This window comes from Mchenga conophoros, linkage group LG17, assembly GCF_057382185.1.
Source record: "Mchenga conophoros isolate Kocher_MC1m ecotype Shallow Benthic linkage group LG17, M_conophoros_male_GT1.1, whole genome shotgun sequence".
Classification (NCBI taxonomy): domain Eukaryota; kingdom Metazoa; phylum Chordata; class Actinopteri; order Cichliformes; family Cichlidae; genus Mchenga; species Mchenga conophoros.
This window is the reverse complement of record NC_140542.1, coordinates 10,615,153-10,637,386: the sequence shown is the minus strand read 5'-3', so window position 1 is coordinate 10,637,386 and position 22,234 is coordinate 10,615,153. Positions and strand designations below refer to the sequence as shown.

At 38.0% G+C, this 22,234-nt stretch overlaps 2 protein-coding genes across 2 annotated transcripts in view; one reads left to right on the top strand and one right to left on the bottom strand.

The window, feature by feature from the left end:
• The first annotated feature begins 1,896 nt into the window (after nt 1–1,896).
• On the top strand, nt 1,897–16,937 carry LOC146555101 (complement factor H-related protein 1-like). The gene is made up of 8 exons (XM_085252223.1): nt 1,897–2,078; nt 8,645–8,827; nt 9,392–9,559; nt 12,193–12,360; nt 12,696–12,887; nt 12,979–13,164; nt 16,412–16,591; nt 16,686–16,937. The coding sequence occupies exons 1-8, from the start codon at nt 2,015–2,017 to the stop codon at nt 16,871–16,873; spliced, it is 1,329 nt and encodes a 442-aa protein (XP_085108349.1). The 5' UTR covers nt 1,897–2,014; the 3' UTR covers nt 16,874–16,937.
• An 823-nt stretch (nt 16,938–17,760) lies between these two features.
• The window catches only part of aspm (assembly factor for spindle microtubules), a 28,291-nt gene continuing 23,817 nt past the window's right edge, over nt 17,761–22,234 (bottom strand). The window contains exons 23-26 of the mRNA XM_085251655.1: nt 21,798–21,952; nt 19,476–19,652; nt 19,193–19,365; nt 17,761–19,106 (exon numbers count right to left, since the gene is read on the bottom strand). Of these exons, the coding sequence (XP_085107781.1) occupies nt 19,004–19,106; nt 19,193–19,365; nt 19,476–19,652; nt 21,798–21,952 (608 nt within the window). The 3' untranslated portion in view covers nt 17,761–19,003. The remainder of the gene's footprint in view (nt 19,107–19,192; nt 19,366–19,475; nt 19,653–21,797; nt 21,953–22,234) is intronic.

Below are 22,234 nucleotides of genomic sequence, written 5' to 3'. Positions count from 1 at the left end.
AGATGCAGCCCCTGAATTTGGACCCCCCCTTCTTTCTTTCTCAACTTTATAGTGCTGTGAAAAAGTTTTTGTCCCTTCCTGATTTTTTGCATATTTGTCACACTTACATGTTTCAGACAATCAAACAAATTTTAATATTAGACAAATATAACAGGAGTAAATGCAAAACACAGTTGTTAAATTATCATTTTTTTTATTAAGGGAAAATCCATCCAAACCTACCCGGCCCTGTGTGAAAAATTCATTACATTCAAATTCATTAGAAAAATAAATGAGACAAACTACAAATTCTAATTATGATTTCTGATCTCAAAACTATTTTTGGCAAAATTTATTACAGTATAATACTGAAGTCATAATAAGCGCTCCTAATCTGGGACATGATATTACTAAATCTATACAACAATTCTTACATCAGATGAATTGAAGGGTAAATGGAAATGGTTATGGAAAGAGATGTGAGTTTGACCATTTTTGCTGTTTTTAGGTTGAACATAATTGCAAATATGGAGTGGATCACTAGAGACAAATGTTTGCTGACAATCTGTATTCACTCCTTCTTTATTTCTGATTTCATTTCCAATAAAAGACAGAAAACATTTGGCTCTTTATTGAGTTTGTAGTTGTTCCTGTCATTACACACACAAAACAAATCTCATGTATACTGACTGCCTCGGGACACAACACAACATTAGTGACGTGCAGTTGTTTCCAAGTCTGGCCTCTTATCTTGTATGAGTTTAGGTTGAACTGAACATGTATATTTGAGTTATAACCAAGTCGTGTCCAATGGCAAAACATCAAAATTAGAAAATGATTCACAATTTACCATCACAAATGTTTTAGACCAACCAAATGTGACATTAATCTCTTCTTTAGAAGGAACTTGTTAAGTACAAAAGCTGGAAAAGGTTAGATTTACATTACAATTCAAATCAAAATGACTGAAGATGAAGGAAAGGACAAAACTGTATGGACATTTCATTCACGAGAGTTACTTGAGTTTTCTTTAATTTTTCAAAAGCCTACATCATTTCAACATTACTTTGTCCTCTCTGTCTCTTCCTGCTTTGAATGCTATAAATTAATATATTAATTAATAGACAAACAACTTTTTTATACTTTCCTACATATGCATAAAATCAAACCAATGTTTTCTGGAGCAAACACAGGAAAACACGTGTTAAAGAGTGAAAACATTGAGCACTGGCCTACTTTCTGTCTTACATTTCTTGGAAAAAAGTGGTGCTGGCAGGGACATGTTTTTGAACTTTCTGTTTACTTTTTCTGTAAAGTATGTTGACAAGAAGTAGAATAAATAGCGTGAGGCCATATTAAGAAACAAAGGCAAATCCTGCATTGCTCAACAGCTACATTTTGTTTTAGTAGTTTGCAAGAGGTCAGAGTTCATCACTGTTGATTTCGAATGCAGTTCTCTCCTTTCTTACAAGATTATCCAAGTTTTTCCCAGTTTGTACCTAAGTGTAATTCAGACTGTTCATTTATATTCAGACTGCTGTACTTTAAAAAAAAAAAAATTCCAACTCAAACCTTGGTAAGGTTAAAAATGTTCTTTGCTCTATTGATTCCTGCAGATGATTAACGGGAACAAAAAATCAAATCAACATTTAGCCATTTATAAATATTTGTGTTTTCACCAACTGGTGAATTGTATTTTTAATGGCATGACATGACCTCATAATAATAATTTATATAACAGCCTGAAAAATCTACTATTTGTCTACTGAGTTATCTAATTATCTAGTTTTTGCAGTGTGTGACTTTGTTATGTGTAATAACATTAGGGAAGCATTATGGTGTTTATAACAGTTTGTTAGGGTCCCACTGTGTCTTTAAAGTGGCAGCATGTGATCACAGTATTTATATCTGTTTCCAGTGAGCCTGAGATTGTTTTTGGAGGCAGGAACAGACTTGTGTAAATCACTGAACAACCTTTTTTTTCTCTGTCTGCAGTGTTTAGTTTTCTTTGAGGGATCAGACGCACAAAGACAACATGCATGCAATAACCAAAATCCTGTTTTTGTGCATATGTTCACTGACGTCAGTGAAGAGCCAAGGTAAGTACTTCAAGTGATTTCAATTATTACATGATATTTTGATGGTTTTCATGTTAATGTGAATAATGGGAGTTTATCCAGGAGTTGGTGTCATGAACTGGCTGTGTAATGCAGGCAGGGTAGGACTTAAATGCAGACTTACGGAGACAGCACTTAGACCTCCACAATCAGAATCAGAATACTTAGGAAATTATGTGGGTTGCAGTTGCTCTGAGAAGAAATGGTAAAAATAGTAACAGTTGTCACGGCCGAGGCCGCCTCAAAGGGGAAAGGACTCAAATGCAGGACGCCGAACAGCACGTAAGTAGTTTTAGAGACGATGTTTATTTACTCAGTAAGTGTTCATAAACTGGAAAGTGAGGTTAACAAGTGCGAAGTGCCACAACTGAATCAAAGGGGTCTTAAGCAGCCTGGGCTAAGTAAGCAATCTGGTCTTGGTCAGTGGAAACAGCAGTTCCGGGGATTGGGCTGGAGGGAGAGTCACACTGGGTCCAGGGAAAGGGTCAGAGTCGGTCGGTGGTGACGTGGAGGGGTGAGTGGTCCGGGTGTGTGGTCCGAAATTCCTGGCGTGGAGGCAGGCAGGTGGTTCGGGTGAACAGCCTGTGGGACTGTCAGGTGGTCCAGCGTCCGGGTTGGAGCTCTTCGGCAGAGATTAGTGTTTGGCAGCTTGGTGTGGCTATGAGAGAAACACATGATGAGACAAGGTAATTCACAAAGCGAGTGCGAAATCACGGTGGTGCCCTGCACTAACTAGGGTTAGCTGAGAATCTGGCGAAGAGAGGTTGAGTGCGCTGGCCTTATGAGACCCCGGCTAAATTACCCACAGGTGTGAGCAATCAGCAGAACACTGAGGCCCCTCCCAGGGGTGGAGATGCCGGCTCGGAGGGAGACACACTGGCACACACCCGGACCATGATAACAGTAACGGACTAAACTCCAAACAATACATTATGTTGCAGATTTTAATATTAATTAGTCATTGTCAATTGCTGATTTGTCCTGTTCTCATTGTATGACGAATTATGATGGCTGTTTGGTAGCCATTTGCATACTATGCATACTCTCTCTCTCTTCATATGTGTGTGTGTGTGTTTCTCTGGTGAAATTCAGTATGGTTGCGACAACAGTTTTATGTTGATGTACAATCTTTAATATGGTGTGTGTGTGTGTGTGTGTGTGTGTGTGTGTGTGTGTGTGTGTGTGTGTGTGTGTGTGTGTGGAGGGGGGTGGTGGTGAGTGTTTGCCAAGGGCACCAGACAGGCTAGGACTGCCACTGCTTTGGAGTACGGCAATCCAAAATGTGACAGTAAAGCAAAGATTGCTTTTAGAAGCGCCTTCTTTCAGCAGTTAAATAGTAACAGCCAAACAATCACCAACCACCTGATAGAGAATAGAGCAGCAACTCTGAAACTGAACTTCTAAAATTGTAATTAATAAGAAAACATTGCAGCTACTTTGCTGGTTTTGCCAGTAAAGCGATCGCTTTCACTTTATCAGAAATCTTCCTTTTACAACAGGTTAATCAGCAATTACCTTTTATGTACACTTTCTTTTTCTTTTTTTAATTTATGTTTTATTAGTTTTCTTATTTATACAACATGTACAACAAATTCAACTTAATCACCGTGGGGGGAAAAGCAAGGCAAAACAAAACAACAACAAAAGAGACAAACGGACCAAAACAAAAACAAAAACAAAAACAAACGAAACAAACCAAGAAATAAAATGACATTATACAAAATTGGGCCTCCCATTTTGTACTTATTTCAACCATTTCAACCAATATTCTTCAAATGAGTCCGCCTGCCACTTTAGCCTAAAAGTTATTCTTTCCATAACAAAAATAGTATATATCACATCAATCCATTCATCTATAGTAGGAGCATCCTCTTTAAGCCAAAGGCGAGTTATGGCCTTTTTGGAAGCTACTGACAGCACACTGAACAAATATTTATCCAGTTTGCATAGATTAAGACTCTCTAGGTTGCCTAGGTACAATAATGCAAAATGAAATTGTATTTTCTTTTGGAAGATTGTTTCCATGACCTTATATGTATTTCCTTCCAAAATGGAACCACACGGGGACATTCCCAAAAAATGTGGAAATGATTTGCTGTTGCATGTCCACAATGCCTTCAGCATGTTGTATTCTGAGAATAATTGGATTTTTGAGCTGAGGTAATAAAATAACGAATTACATTCTTCCAACTGAATTCCCTCCACGAGGGAGAGCTTGTTACTGGCCACTGCTGCCTACAGATCCCATCCCATTCCTCTCCTGTTAGGGATAGATTGCTCTCTGTTTCCCATCTTGCTTTAACATATCTTGTATCATCATCCCGTAGATTGATCAGTGAACAATATAATTTGGAAATAATTTTTTGATAGGGTGCATCTCTATATGCATTCTCGAATATATATATAATCTCTTCCTTCCCAGTCGATAACTGAGGATTTTTTAACTTTTTATTCAGGAAGTCCCTCAGTTGCAAGTATCTAACAAAATCTTTAATTTGCAACCCAAACTTTTTCTTAAGGTCCTGGAAACTCATCACTTTTCCATTTTTCAACAAGGTACTGTATGTGGTGAAACCTTTATTTGCCCATGTTTTGAATGTCGAGTCGCTCTTACTAGGCAAAAATTCTGGGTCATATGCAAACCACTTAAGGAATCCGGCCCTCTGGTTTAATTGATACTTTTTAAGTACTCTTTCCCATATCTTTAATGAACTTACTATCCAAGGGTTGCCCTTGCCCTATATCCCTGTATCCATTGATAAGTTTATGCCCAGATATTTGATAGTTCTTTTGTCCCAGCTTAGTTTGCGTTTGCTGTGCAGATTTTATTTTGGGGGGGGGCTATAAAAGCTACTAATAATAATGGATTGGATTTATATAGCACTTTTCAAGGGACCCAAAGCGCTTTACAATACCACTATTCATTCACTCTCGCATTCACACACTGGTGGAGGCAAGCTACGGTTGTAGCCACAGCTGCCCTGGGGCAGACTGACAGAAGCGAGGCTGCCATTTCGTGCCATCGGCCCCTCTGGCCATCACCAGTAGGCGGTAGGGTAAAGTGTCTTGCCCAAGGACACAACGACCAGGACAGAGAGCCCAGGGATCGAACCGGCGACCTTCCGGTTACAGATACGCTTCCCAACCCCCTGAGCCACGGTCGCCCACTAAGAACTTGGGTTTTTTGTATATTCAATTTATATCCCGACTCGAGTATAGCCCATACTCCTTTAACACTGACATGAGCTCCATAAGTGATTCAGTAGGTTTTGATAAGTAAACCAAAACATCATCTGCGAACAAGGCCAATTTCTGCTCACTTCCAGCAATATTAATCCCTTTTATTTTACCATTCTGCCTAATCCTTTGAGCCAATGGCTCTATAAAAATAGCAAATAAGAGTGGACTCAGTGGGCATCCTTGTCTTGTGGACCTTTCAAGCTTAAAAGCATCTGAAAGTTCACCGTTAATCTTTATTTTTACAGTTGGGCTATTATACAAAGCCCTCAATATTGTAATGATGGACCCATTAAACCCAAATCTAAGCATTGCTTGGAATAAAAATTCCCATCTCACAGAGTCGAAAGCTTTTTCAGCATCTAGACTCAATAATATAGCTGGTATTTTATTTAGATTAATATGTCTAATAATTTGCAGAGTTCTCTTAACACTATCGTGGGTTTGGTGCGACCTAACAAATCCAGTTTGGTCTAGACCCTTCAAGTCTCCGTGCTATGATTGACGTAAACAATTTGTAATCTACATTTAATACACTTATTGGCCTGTAGTTGGAACATTCTAGTTTCGTAAGTAGCCAATTAAATGTTTTAAGTAAGACCGGTGTCAAAGGTTCCCCTAATTTCTTATACCACTCCGCAGTAAAACCATCTGTACCTGGAGATTTGTTTGCCTTAAGTTTTCCAATCGCCATGTGAAGTTCTTCCCTTGTAATTTGCTTCACTAATGATTTGTTTTCTTCTACTGTAAGTTTAGGGAGGTGTAACATGTCAAGCAAACTCTCCATTTGATCATCGTTGTTTGTGGGTGGTTGTGAATATAATTTTTCATAGTATCTCTTAAAGCAATCCTTAATTTCCTCTATACCCTGCATTTCCATTTTGGTTTCCGGGTCCCTTATCCTGTACATTGTTCTGTCTGCTTGTTGTTTCCTAAATCTATATGCCAATTGTTTCATATATTTAGCTCCCCCCTCATAATATCTTTGTTTGGTCAACATTAATTTCGTTTGGATGTCATGAGTGTATATCTCATTAATTAAATTTCTCTTCTTTGCCATTTCTAATTTTGTCTTAGTATCAATAGTATTTTTATGTGTGGCCTCTAATTACAATAGTTCCAACTGCAACTTCTGGAATCTTGCAACTTTGGATTTTTTAATATTGGAGGTTATAGCAATAACTTTTCCTCTCATCACTGCTTTGCACGCATCCCACAAAATCGGTGGGGGTAACTCATCTTTATCAGGCGTGGCGACCGTGGCCGTGGCTCAGGGGGTTGGGAAGTGTATCTGTAACCGGAAGGTCACCGGTTCGATCCCTGGGCTCTCTGTCCTGGTCGTTGTGTCCTTGGGCAAGACACTTTACCCTACTTGCCTACTGGTGATGGCCAGAGGGGCCGATGGCGCGAAATGGCAGCCTCGCTTCTGTCAGTCTGCCCCAGGGCAGCTGTGGCTACAACCGTAGCTTGCCTCCACCAGTGTATGAATGCGAGAGTGAATGAATAGTGGCATTGTAAAGCGCTTTGGGTGCCTTGAAAAGCGCTATATAAATTCAATCCATTATTATTATTATCATTGAATTCCAGGTATTCAGCAATGTCTTTTGTCAACTGTTCACATGTCCGTTCGTTCAGTATACTAGAATTTAATTTCCAGTTGGTTATTTTTCTCCTTTGAGTAGAGTTTAAAGATAAATATTGAGGGCAATGATTGAAAGGTCCATTGGCCCAATATGGTACTCGTGTATTTTGTTCATATCAGTACCAAAAGTGAGGAAGTAGTCTATTCTCAAATAAGTTGCATGTGGAGATGAATAGTAAGTATAGTTCCTTGCCGTTGGATTAAGACGCCTCCAAGTATCCACCAATCCCATCTCCTCTATCAGAAGGTTCAGTTTTCTAGTTAGTTTTTGTGATTGAGATATTCTCTTCCCCGATGCGTCCAGATGTGGTTTTAATGTAATATTAAGGTCTCCTCCGCAGACAAGTAATCCCTGTGCCTCTGTCACTACTTTCTCGAGTACTTGCATATAGAAATCAAATGTGGAACCTGGAGGAATATAAACATTATAGAACGTGATCAATTCCCCATCCAATTTGCCCTGTACCAGGATAAATCTGCCTTCTCTATCCCTAATTGTAGCAAAGTGTTCAAGAATGACCTTCCCTGATATTAAAATAACCCCCCTCCTCTTGTATGTCTTAAACCATTTGAAGAGTAATAAGCGTGCTTGAAACCTTGTCTCTTAGGTGTCTCGTGCTCAAGGCCCACCAAATGTGTCTCTTGTAGAAATGCCACATCAATATCCTCTCTTTTCGGTTTACTAAGAATTTTTCCCTGCTTTGTCGGGCTTTGGAGTCCATTTACGTTAAGTGAGAGTACCTTTAACATTTGGCTTTATTATACCGCCAGACAGAACCATGAATGTGCATTCCAAATGTCACTGAAATAAAACATTGTGCCCCCACTGTTAACACAAAACTAAGATTAGTACACAAAAACAATAGAACCAATATAGAGTCGTCCATATACTCAGGATCATTCGACCCCTTTAGGTCCCTGTTGGAGAGAGGAGAGAAAGGACCCACCATACGGTGGGGGCTTTCCCTAGTGTTGTGGCGACTGTCCAACTGGTATATCCCACTTACACTAGATGAGTCCAACATATATGGTAACTTATAAATCTGATCAACTGAACTATCAACATACCGACTTGGACACAATGAAACCAAATAGAGCATATTACCTTCTTATTTAGACTGCTTGCCTGTGAGTGTAGCTCCTATCCTCCTTGTCATTCATATTTAGTAGTCTCTTCTATATTCCCGCAGTTTGCGTCGGACTCGAGTTTCCATTCGTGGCCCTCTGTCCCTCTCCATATCCACATATGGAGAGGGACATGGCAAGGAGTGGTCCTTGCCATGAAAATGCGTTACATACTTTCTCTTCGGTGCTGGGTCCCGAGTTTGCGCGTGTGGGGACCACCTCTATGCCCCGTGTTCTCAGATCCTCCGCTGCGTCCTCTGTGTCCTCGTAAGACCTGCTCATAGAAGTAGGTTTTCACCTGGTGAAACGGTAACAGTTACATGTGAGGAGAGATACTGGATTGGGAGAACCCGCACGCGCTCAGTTGAGACTACTTGCAATGAGGATGGACAGTGGTCTGTCAGACCAGTATGTCAAGGTATAAAACTACAAAAGCTTTAGACACATATTCTAAGCTCACTGTTCTTTGCTTTCATGTAGTTCAATCAGCCATGAGGATGATGAACAATTTTTTGAAGATTATCCAGTCTTTCTTTCTTTACAGAGGTTACATGTATCCGTCCACAAGATAGACTTTTGTCCCGCTGGGAGGCGTCTTGGCGTGATGAGACAAAGAAATTGGGTGATACTGTCAGGTACACATGTATATCAGGATACAGGAGGAAAGATGGCGTCACTCGGGCCACATGCACCAGAGATGGATGGGAACCAAATCCACTTTGTGAAGGTATGGTGGAGTTTAGTTCACTTTTCTTCTAATTCTGACATGATCGTTTTTAATTTCTTTAATATTAGTCCATATTTGAGAAAACAGGAGAGAACTGCAGAATGTCTTTGGTCAAACAGAAGCCTCAAAGGATCATTCAGTCATAGAGTAAAATCTTACAAACCAGCAATATAAATTTTAGAGACTCTGTGTGATAGTTCATAGTGAGAGAAAATGGTAATAACATTCATTTTTTTGTTTATTTGTGTACTAACCAAGCACTAACCGAAAGAGTGTACAAATACTCACTGGATACTATTTTCTGTACAAACTGCAAGAAACATTTCTACTGCCACAACAACTTTCAGCTGGATGTTGAATCCACAACTGAACACTTTTCTTGTCCTTTGACTGAACATATTCAAATGTAAAATACAGAACTGTTAAATGGAATCACATTTACACTGGGGAGCTGCTGCTTTTACTTAAAAGATTATATGAAAGTATCTGAATGTTTTACATGACAAAATTATCTGAATCAAAGTAAATGCAGAAGCTTAATAAATGTGGTTTTGTTCCTTTCAGAGATAAAATGCAGGAGGCAACAGTTTAATAATGCAGATATTACTGGAAAAATTCAGGCTGAATACAGGTACAACGATCGTGTCCAGTATAACTGCAGGAGAGGTTATGAAGGAAGTTTCACTCTAACCTGTAGAGAAGATGGCTGGCATAGGTCTAATGAATGTACAGGTAAGAAAATGCAATAAACTTAAAAGGATACATTTATTCAGTTATTCAAGGACTACTGTTTTTCATGACAAATATAAATGTTGTAAACAACTGATGACAAAAGACAAATGTATAAACTGTATATAAAAGGTGAGCATTGCTTTCAGGACTGAAAAGTGAAGCTAATATGAAAGTTCAGTCAACATGAATTCTCTCAAATCGGGGAACTTGCAGAAAAGCATCTGGTTCTACAGAATGGTAAATGATCTGTATTTGTATAGCGCTTTACTAGTCCGTAAGGACCCCAAAGCGCTTTACACATTCAGTCATCCACCCATTCACACACACATTCACACACTGGTGATGGCAAGCTACATTGTAGCCACAGCCGCCCTGGGGCGCACTGACAGAGGCGAGGCTGCCGGACACTGGCGCCACCGGGCCCTCTGACAGAAGTCTATCTTTAGTCTATCTTTGTCTTTAGATTCCTTGATGAGCTCCACAAACATTTTTCTTTTGTGAAGCAATGCATGTTACTCTTATCAAAGAGTAACATGCATTTTCCTTGACAATGATGTCATCGCCTTGTCCATCTTTTTCTGGGATTTCTTGCCCTGAAAATAAAGAAAAGGTTATACTTTCCACACATACAAATCTGCTTGGGGCTCATTCGGATCCCAGTGCCGTAAATTTTGTCATCAGATGGTTAGAGCGAGGTTTCGTGCCAAGGTACTGATTTTTTTTTTTGACGGAGCTAACTTATCCAAAAAGAATTTGTATGGTATTGCACCTGGTGGTAGACGTCGAGCAGACATCAAAGAAGTTTAACACAGAATAATAACTGGGCCTTTGGGTCTCCGGTTGTCCATGTCTGCATCCGACTTTAACCTTGGCTTAAGTATCTGTTTGAATCCTTTTTTTGTTTAGCGTTCACATTTACTTCTATTCCTAATTCCCACTTCTATTAGTTTGATTCCTCCTTTAGTCTTCCATGCTTGTGTCGTCTTCCTTTTATTTAGTTCATTTATGTGTCTTCTGTGATATCTCACTTCCTGTTTTATTTTGAGAGTTTGTGTTCCTTATGTTTTGCTTCTGGTTTTGCTTCATTCATCTTTTTTCCTCAATCTGAAATCTCCAAAGTGACACCTGGAGGCCAGTTTGGCTATTGCCATATCATGATAATGGGCATGATGTTTTACTCAGGGTCTGGAGTTTTTGTCATAGCGAACCTCCTGCTGTTCTTTATGAGAGATTCACACCAGAAGCATCAGTGAGAATTAAAAAAAAAAACTGTTAAGAAGTAGGTCGCCTCTAATTAATGAATTTGTTTTTCTAACATTTAATTTTCAGGTATATATATATTCCTTATGTCAGTGCAGTATATGAGTAACGTTATATACTGACCATGAAGTCAGTTAATGCAGTAAATAACATTTTACAGAGAACAGATGGAGTCATAGCTGTAAAAGTCTGTTTTATTAAAACAGAGGCTGTTTGATCTTAATGAATTTACAGTACATTGTGCCATTCTCTCCTTGCTGATATGAGTGAATGGAGCTCCAACTCCAGTGGCTGACTTTCTAACTTTCACTCATGACAGTAACCATTCGAATAAGATATTTATGTATTATTTATATAATATTTCTTTAATTACACTTTGGATTGCAGTGTATAAGTGACTGGATAGTCTATATTGATCTTTACCATACACAACAAAAATAATAATAATGAGATGAGGTATTGTTTTCTGTTACACATGCTCCTGTAAGAAATAGAACCGCAAATATAAAAAAAATTATTATTTGATTTGTGTCTGTTTATCAGTTGAAATCACCAGCTCTTGTTTTGTTTAGCTCCCTCTGCTTCCCTGAGTCTGCATTTTGGGTCCTCGCTCACTAACATCTGACACATCATGGGAAGGCTTTGCGCAACTAAAAGCCTATTCCACAGGGCGGCTGTCCCAAAGGTCCAGCACCTGATTTCTTCAATTCTAATATATAAGAAGGGATGCTAGTAGAAAGGATGACTCTTTCCTTGTCAACTTCTTTCAGATGTGTCGCTAGCATCAAATTAAAAAAAAAAAAAATCCTAAAATTGTGTATTTTTCAGTTTATGACATTTGCAAATCATTTCTGTATCTTTTCATTTACCTTTTGTACTGCATCTCAAAAAATTTGATATTGGGGTGGTAAATACAAAAGAGAAGTATGTTTGTTAATGCCTACTGAGTTCACTAGTTTGTTAAAGGCGTAGACCCGGGTGAACCCATCCATTAAGATGGCAGTGGTAAAAGTCAAATGCAAGTTGAAAGCTCAGTCTCACTTGTGGCTGAGGTTTTTGCTGTTTTGGTAAGAATCTAAAGCTGCAGTCTGAAAGTCTAATAGTAGTGACAGTCATGAACCAAATTTCATCCAAACATCTCACGTAAAGACAATCAAAAACCACACGAAATGGAGGTTTGCCAAAGTCAGCAGGATTCAATGCTAGTCACTTAATAACAGACATTACACAGTCTATTCAATAGTATTAAGGATATTTAAGCCTAGTCCAAAGATAGTTGAATAATGTTATCTATGAATCACTACTAATAACACAAGAATGTATTCTGACTGCTCTTTGATAATATCTAAATGTAATATCTGTCTTTCTGATAGCTATAACAGGATGTCCAACAACGAGCTTTGACCGCAGACTTAAAGTTTGGCAACATGGTGACAAACTTTACTTCAGGTGTGAGGATGGTTACAAACCTCTCAGCAAAGGCTGGTGGGGTGAAGCCACATGTGTGCACGGTGTTTGGTCTGGAGTTGAAAGCTGTATTGGTAATTAAAGTTTCTAATTAAAGTATCTTCTGTTATTAGCTTGAAGCAAACACAGTGACTTGTTCAATACCAATGTCAAGATGGGGAGTATAAGATGTTTAGGTAGAAAAATATAAGTTTTGAAATCTGTTTTAAACATCTTTTTAACATTTGAGTTTTATCTGCAGTTATGTTTAAGAAAACTGGTGTGAAAATATTTTCTGTAATATCTTACAATAAGTGCATTCATACAGAGTTTCTTCCACTGCTTATTCTGATCACATTTTTAAATATGGAAATGGATTTCATCCATCTGTAATATTTTGCATAATTGTTTGTTTTCATATCCACTTTAGAGGAACAAAGGTGTCGACAAGCTCCTGAGATTCCTAATGGGGAAGGAATACTAGGGAGTACTGAACGACACGGACAGACCCAAGAAATGATGTTCATTGATTGCAATGAAGGATACTCTGCTAAGATTGAGGAATTAACCTGTCGTGACGGACAATGGGATTTAAATGGATCACTTGATGATATCTGTAAATGTGAGTCACCTCAAGCATTATTTTGATGCATGTTTTTATGAAAAGATTACAGAGTGTAAATTAATAGTGTACATGTTGTGATGTCTTACAGCTAATCATGATAACTGCAGCCCTCCACCCAAAGTTGAAAATGCTGTTATTACAACTCGTTATCGGAAGCAATACCCATCTCGCTCTGAAGTAACCTATCAGTGCTTTGACAATTACATTATGGAAGGAAAAGCTACGATTAACTGCATAGCTGGGGAATGGGAGGAGCTCGCCATTAAGTGTTTACGTACGTACATGACATAAATAAATAAAAATGGTGGGGCAAATACTTTACATCATCAAAAAAAACCTGTAAGAACTGGGCATTAATTTCAGTTTCACTGCAGCAATGAGAAACTGGAAATGGTTAAAAAGCAGTGAGTGTTTGGAAGCTAGGTATTGGGAGTATCCTGTACTATTTTTAACACAGAAAATTTTTGATTTTGTTTTCTTTATTACAGTTACACAGACTGAAATCTTTTACCACATGATTATGTGCATGCTGTGAAAATGTCTCAGGGACACTGGCACCTTTCCAGCTCACAAACAGCAGACGCACACACACAACATTTTATACTATTCTATTCTATACTATTTATACTATACTACTCTCTCCATCATCTTCTCAATATCAAACTTTCAACTTGCTCTCCTCTGATACTTGGTCCTCTTTTACTCCTTTTACATTACAAGACATCAGATGCCTGCTTTGTCATATAAAACAGACTTCAAGCCCCCTTGATGTCCTTCCATCTTCATTTTTCACTAGTGTGTTTGATTCAATTGGCCCCTATATTGTGGAAATGATAAATACTTCTCTTCATACTGGCTCAGTCCCCAGCTTCTTTAAACAAGCTATTGTTGAGCCAAAATGAAAGAAACCCCAGCTGGATCCATCTCTTCCTAACAGTTATAGGCCAATATGCAAATTGCCTTTTATATCGAAAATTTTAGAAAAAGCAGTAGTAGAACAACTTAACTATTTTCTGGATAAAAATGCCGTTAAAAATGCTGTTCCAGTCTGGTTTTCGTAAATTGCATTCCACTGAAACGGCCTTACTTAGAGTATCTAGTGATATCTTGATGGCAGCAGACTCTGGAGAATATACAGTGCTGGTCCTGTTGGATCTCAGCTCTGCTCTTGACACAGTAGATCACAGTATCATGATAAACAGACTCAAGAACTTGTTTGGGATTACTGGTGTTGTTTTAAAATGGTTTATATCATATCTGTCTGAGAGATCTTTTACTGTTTGCATGAATCATGTCACATCAGAATCAACAGTTTTGCCGTGTGGGGTACCTCAGGGATCTGTCCTGGGTCCAATTCTCTTTTTACTTTATGTATTTCCCCTAGGCCAAATTATTAAGCGCTATAAATATATCTCCTATCATCTCTATGCTGACAACATCCAACTATACTGTTCCTTCAAAATGTCTGAGTTTTATAAATTGTCTAATTTAAGTAATTGCCTGACAGAAATCAACAAATGGTTAAATGATAATTTTCTCCAACTAAACTCTGATAAAACAGAAACTCTAATTATTGCTCCAGACCACATGGTCCCAGAAATTAGACAGCATATCAGCTTCTTAGACCCTTCTGTAAAATCAAGCCTTAGAAACCTCGGTGCCATATTTGACAGCTCGATGTCGCTCGAGCAGCATTCTAAGCAGCTGGTCCGAAACTGTTTTTATCATTTACGGAATATTTCTAAACTCAGACTAATGGTATCAAAGCTTGAACGTGAGATGATTATTCATGCTTTTATTTCTTCTCGTTTAGACTATTGTAATGGCCTTTTTACTTGTTTTAACCAATCAGCCTTAAATCGTCTTCCGACTGTGCAGAATGCTGCAGCACGTCTCTTAACAGGCACCAAGAGAAGATCGCATATCACTCCAGTCTTGGCCTCCCTTCACTGGTTGCCTGTAAATTTTAGGTTTCATTTTAAAATTTTAGTTCTAACCTTTAGGGCCCTACATGGTCAAGCTCCTCAATATTTATCTGACCTGCTGAAACCACATACATCTTCTCGGGCTTTAAGGTCATTAGATCAGAGACTGCTGGTGGTACCGCACACTCGTTTTAAAACTCGTGGTGATCGGGCTTTTCAGACTGTGGCACCACGGTTGGGGAATTCTCTCCCACTGTCTCTTCGCTGCACGGACTCCATTGATTCTTTTAAGAAACAGCTGAAGACATTTTTATTTAGAAAAGCATTTGATTAATTTCTTCTTATGCTGTTTTTATAGTTTTATTGTTTTACATTGTTTTATTTACTGTTATATTGTTTTTATATTTCCATTTCCTGTGTTGTAAAGCACTTTGTGATTTTTATCTGTGAAAAGTGCTATATGAATAAATTTTACTTACTTTCTTACTATTAGTAATATACTATTTAAAATTGTACTATTAAATTCCAGTGCACAAAATAATCTAGGCAAGCCTCCAGTTTGCACTGGAACAGTTCGGAGCTGACTGTGAAGCGGTGGGAATGAGAATCACCACCTCCAGATCTGACGCTATGGTCTTCAGCTGGAAAAGGGTGGAGTGCCCACTCCAGGTCAGGGATGAGTTCCTGCCCCAAGTGTTTCTCGGAGTTTAAGTATCTCGGGGTCTTGTTCACAACTGAGGGGAGAAGAGAGCAGGAGATCCACAAATGGATTGGTGATGCGGTATACTGGTCCATCTTGTTCAAGAGAGATCTGAGTGTAAAAGAGAAGCTCTTGATTTACCAGTTGATCTACGTCCCTACCCTCACCTATGGTCACAAGCTGTGGGTAGTGACTGAAAGAACAAGATCGAGGATACAAGAGGCGAAAATTGGCTTTTTCTTTTACTACTATTACAGTTTGCAAGTAGCATGTACGACCACATCATTGAGTTGCGTGTTGTAGCCACACAGTGTTTTGTAGTAGTACAGAACAGTAAGTGAATTGTGAGTTTCTGGATTTTGAATTTAAAATCATGTGTAAATCATATTTTCAGGCTGGCCACCCCCACAAAAATCATCTAGCTCCCCCGGCAAGAATGGATACAAATACTAAATTTGTGAAACTGTGTTCAATTTCAAATGAATTCACTTATTATAGCATCATATGAATTCAATTCCCTGAAAAATGTCAAAAAGAAAAAAAACTCAGATCTGCTACTTGTGATTAAGGGAACAGTTTCTTAAGTAAATTAATGAATGGTTAAGAAAACTTTTAATGCTTATTATTAGCAAATGCATGTTTTAGACATTTACTTAATTATTCATGTCCTTCAGTAAACGATATATAAAATAAATATGAGAAAATAATATTAGTTACTCAGGAAAACAAATACAGCTACATGTTTCTTTCTAAGGTTTTGAGGCATTTTTCATTGAAGGAAAAAACATAATTGAACAGCATTTCCTCAAAAGCCAGCATACCAACGTTCCTGAAAGTATCACAGCTGCGCCACGTGATCATCTTTTTGTCAATCTTGGCTCTTCACTTATTTTCAGAAATTCCACCCTGTGGGATACCTCCAGCTCTTGGGGATGGAGACACCAAGACTGCCATCAAAGAGCATTACAGCCATAATGAAACTATTGAATACATGTGTCAGAGTCACTACATTATGGAGGGAGAACCTTACAAAACCTGCCTCTATGGTGAATGGACTGGACACATGAGATGCCTCAGTAAGTTACAGTTCTCCCCAATATTAAGAATAATTTTATCATAATATTCTTTTACATCTTTATCATAATATTCTTATATCTTTGTCTCTTGCAGGGCCTTGCATTGTGAATGAAGATGAAATGAGACAGCATAACATCACCTTGAAATCAAGTGGCACTAAGTATTTAGTTCATGATGAAATAATAGAGTTCAGGTGTACCAGAGGATTATCTACTGGTACTGTGGCAATGCATCAGAGATGTAATAGTGGTGTGTTAGTCCTACCCATATGCCGAGAGTGAAAAGTTGAAATGATTTCTGATCTTCTGTTTTCAGATGTGGAATAATAAATCACAGATTGTCTGATTTGGTCCGTTTTCTGCTTTCTTCTACTTCACACTAGAAGTAAAACTCATATGTTCATACAGACATGCTTCCCATTTTTTGAAAGTACACTGACCAAAATTAAAATGTATAAATCTAATCCACAAGCACTCTTAAGTAATGCAAGATGTCGTGCATTTATTAAAGTAACTCTAACCAGCCAACAAAAACATGTGTTCATAATACAAAACAAGTTTACTTTGTGAAATGTTAAAAAGGTACAAAAAATAAAACAATAAAATAAAACAATATGTTTTCAAGACTTTTTCACAAGTTCCTATATCTCACTGAAATGTTGCTCTGTAGCTGATTTCTCGTATTTTAAGTGTGATTAGAAATTTTGACTAGAAACAAGACAAATATACTTGATAAGATTTTGAGTTTTCGCAGTGTACCCCCCACTGAGATCCGGCACTGCATAAACAGTTATACTTGAAACAGGCCAAATATTCTTAAATCTGACAAAAGTTTGTTTTGAGAAGAAAAAAAATCTGCCATTGTGGTGAGCAAAAGTTGCTTGACTAGAATTGTTAAAACTAGAAATTAATCGATGCCTTTTAACTAGACAAAACTGTCTAAAATTTATGCTTAAATGAAGAAAATTTGACTTATTACAAGGAAAGAGACTGAATTGTTTCTTTCTTGATTGAGTTAAATATAAGAATTAAATCTTAACTCTGAGAACAATAATTAGAAAAAAATCGCTGAGAATAAGACACCATCTGTTCAAAAAGCTACAACAACAAAAATATGGGACTTTATCTTAAAGCAAGACACCAGAAGCACTCTTATTTTTTGCACTTTTATTGACACAGCAACGGGTCAGTAAATCAACTTTAACAGTACTGAGGTCTAATTCCAGGAGACTCATGTCTAACATTACCTACATTTGAGCAGAGTACTGTGTAACATGGCCACTGTAAGAAGTGCATATTCCAGATACTCTTAACAGGAATAATAAGAGTATAAAATACTCATGACTGAATGTATCAAACATACATTTTGCTCTTACTTCACATTTTAATATTTTTAATGATAACATTATTAGGTTTTTAATGTCCCTTACTGCAGAATAAAGATTTCTTATGAAAGTTTGGTTTTGTTTTGGTTTTATCTTTAGCTCCATTCTAAGAAAATGACCAGCTTCAAGTGTCCTCATTGTAGGACACATACAGGATGTCATGCTGAAATGTAAAGCACTTACAATAGAAGCCACTAGAAACAAATTATTCCAGCCTAATTGATGACATTTATGGCATTCAGGTTTTCAGGATTTTTATCGGTTTTTAGCGTTATTTTGTTATTGTTTTTAATCGCCAAATCGGTTTTTCTGGGTCTTTTCACGTGTGTTATGAATAAATCTTTTTTTCGGTACCAATACTAGTTTTTTTGTTGTTGATGTATTTATCCGCGACACCTTAAAGGCCGGTCCGTTAAATTTTGGTCCGTGGCGGAAAAAAGGTTGGGGACCGCTGCCTTAAATGAACTTATATGAACATGACAAAAATAATTTTCACTGGTCTAGTTTGCTTACTGCTCTTTCAACTCTTCAGTGGTTATTGTCACATAATGACTGTTGCTTATGATTACCTAACAGGGTGTGGCTCATTTTTACCCACTGTCACACCTTAACCATTAACCCCTACTGTAGTCCATTTTGTAAATTTCAGTCATTCTAAGTGTGAGTGGAGGATTATCACAGGACTTGTTAATCACAAGTCAGCAGCCAATGACACACTCCTGCGCCCATCTGTTCATACTGTCTTCTTGTTTGCACAGGCCGGTATTACATCAAAAGGGATTTTAGTAAAAACTGCCATTTTGGGAGTAATGGCGATCCTGACATGTGCTGTTACAGGTTAACCTTGCATGCCTCTCCCCACTGTAGTAGATCCAGAAGAAACAATTTAATAGACAAATCCATTTTATTATATACATAAAAATGAATTGGTTTACAAAAAATAAAAATAAGACGGCAATACTTTTCTTAAGTTTTTAAAAAGAAGATCATGGATTAAAAATATATATATATATATGAGCATGTTTATTTACAGCACAATGGACAGTGTGTTCGCCACCATCTGAATGGCCCTGAGGGGGTCTACAATGTCTTTGAGCTTATCTCGCCTGAGAACCCAATCTGGTGCAAACCTGAAAGAAAACAAAAAACTTTTAGTTATCTCTGGAAACATACAAGCACACTTTCAGTATATTATGTAACTCAGGAATATCCATACTTTGGTGCAGCGCGGGATTTACGAGGCGTCACTGGAACGAAGAAGCTCCCGTTGATCGACGCGCTCATCTTCTGCTTGATGATTGTTCTTTCTGTGTCCATCTTGTGTTTGCGAGCAGTGAGGCGGTAAATACTGTGGATCCTATCCAAGACCTTGGGTAGCTTTTTGACCTCCTAAAGAAAATACAGTAAGCAAAATAGTTAGCATTTTCTCTTGTGTAAAAATATCATTGATATTGGTATTTATGCACTCGTGTTATCCGTTTGTTACAGTGTCTACGGACCTCAGTGCGTTGCTTGTCCTGCAGCAGGAGCGCAACAAGGAAACAGGCCTTAGTGAAGATGCTTCCACCCTTTTCTGCCACTTTATCCCCTGCCTTCTCCCGGTATCTCTGCAGCAGGTCCAGCAGCGTCTCCACAGAGTTTTCCACTGAATACACCGCCTCAATGGTCTTGTAGTACTGAGGAGGGAGGGGAGACGATGTTAGTCCTGCACACTTAAACAACACTAACGCATCCACTGTTGCATGTTCTATTTTGGCTGAAAAAGACAGAAACACTCAAAAATAAACACCACCCTCGTCCACTTTGTTCTTCATATTTAATGCTTCACGCACACACAAAAAAGTGAACATAATACATGTTTTATCTGCTACATATCCACATAAATGGTCACTTTGCAGTTAAATTAGCTTTACAGAAAGCAGTTTCTTATAGATTGTAGATGACATGTAAGGCCTTAAGCAAAGCTGTTAAAGCCACAATCATGAGACAGCTTCCATGCTGGTAATCTCATTTCATTAAACACTGCACAGAATGATGGGAGGTGTAATTTCTCAAAACTAAGCAGGGATTAGTTTGTCCTATTGTTTGATGTTTTAGAACGGTACAAATTAACCTGTTTTTGTCAAATGAGTCTGGTGGCTTTTGTGAGGGAACATATTTGGATCCAAAAGCTTTACATTCCCATACAAATGTTTTGCTGCTGCCCTCATCCACAGCAGTGTAAGCTTCTCAAAAGCACGGGTGTGCTGACGGTCATTTACCATCGACAGTATACAGATTACAGGTTTATTCAACCCCCACTTGTCTAAACAATCCCTTTCCAGCCAGAAGATTCAAAACAAATAAGTAAGATGTCTGGGTCTACCACGCCAACATGTTCCCGTCACAGTCAGGCAGATTATGTTGCAAGAAGAACAAAGTTCACAGCGAGAAGAGAGAAATCGATAACAGCAAACAGTCTGACAGAGGGTCAGATCTATATACGGGAAATGCTTTTAGAGAAAACAGGAAAGCTTGATAACACTTTAGTTCTGATATTTTCAGACAACCAGAGTTAAGTGATAGAGCTCTTTAAATGCATCTTCTCTGTGTTCTTGCAAGTTACTGTTTAAAATAATGCAACCAAAAATACTGCTGAATTTAAGAAATACTGGATAGTGATGCAGCACCAACTTTTATATACTTTTATGTACCTTTATATGATGACACAAAATGTCTAGCCATGAGAATACTGTATAAAAGTACTCTGCATTTAATATATCTGTACATAAATAAGTATTTGTTACCACCTTATATTACAGTCACACTAAGGAAAACAATGGCTGGCCCAAAACCATTGTGTAAGTGTGTGATAGGTTGGTTGCTGTAACTAGGGATGTCACCAGAACCAATATGTGTTGTATCACTTCCTACCAAAATTCTGAAAATGTGAGTAAGGACTGATTTCCCAAAAAGCCGTATGCAAGCATGTTACTGTACTGTACTGAAATTGTGTGGCCTAAGTGAACTAAAAGAATAGCTCCCAGATCAGTTTGAATAGATCAGCGTGAATGCTTTTCAATTAACATTACAAACATCCAAACCATTATCCTGCTTTTATTATGCCAAAATGTAAATTACCAACAAAGCTGTGAAATCAGCTTTGTTCCACTGGCTAAAATGTTTGCAATGGCTAACATTAAATGCTTATGCTAGTGTAATATAACATTAGTAGGCTATACAATGTTAACATTTTAAATAAATGATCTGCCAGTGTTTTAAAAATGACTTTAATGAGGCAGTTTATGGTCGAGTATGCTAGATGTCACTTCAGATCATTTCTGTTTTGGTATCGAATTGGGCTGTGAGAATTGTTCAGTTCTACTGCTGTTTGTACCGACTACTAATGTCCAGTATCGTGACACACCTAGGTGGAAATACTTGTTAACTTTTGCCTAATGTGAAGAAATTCAATGCAACCAATGGGAAACTATAATTTCTTTCTAGTCACAAGGAGGTTGCTGTCCTACCCTTAGTCTTAGGTGAAATCTGACACTGACATTGTTAAATATGCTGGAACTGAGGAGTGGAGGAGGTGGAGATAGCAAAATATAAGCTAAAACATCTCCTCCATTTCATGTGTCTACAGACAGTTAAAACAGCTTAATCTAATGTTGGGCCTGTAGGAAAACAAAAACAAAAAATTATCAACTGTCTACCTTCAGCTTTAATGTCACACTAAACTAATTAACCGGTTTACCTTTTATGTTTATAACCTGAGAGTACCGGATTACTTCATGAGGAAGCATAAAATACAAAGTGCTGTTCTGTGTCTGCAGTACCTTGGAAAGGTTGAGAAGTATCTGAATGGAGAAGGTGATGACGTCCATGCAGGGGACGCTCCTGTTACAGCAACGGATTAGTGTGAAGATGACGTTAGTGGCTCCGCTCTCCACAAGCCGCTCGCAGCACTCTGGGGACAGCCTGGTGGCGGTTTCTGCACACGAATGCAACATGCAAACACAGAGGCACGCACAAAGAGATTTCAGTCAGGACAAATCATAAGATGCACTCTTACATGAATAAGAAGTATGCATTTTGGCCAATTAGGCACATATATATTTACACATTTTAAACTATAAAATATTTAATAGATTTGGGAGTGATTGTAGAAATAGTCCCTAAAATATTACCCACCATAATTCAAAGACCAGAAGTGGGTTTTGATTCTACACATCACACATTAGAAAGACAAGAAACACAAAGAAATGCTCCAGAA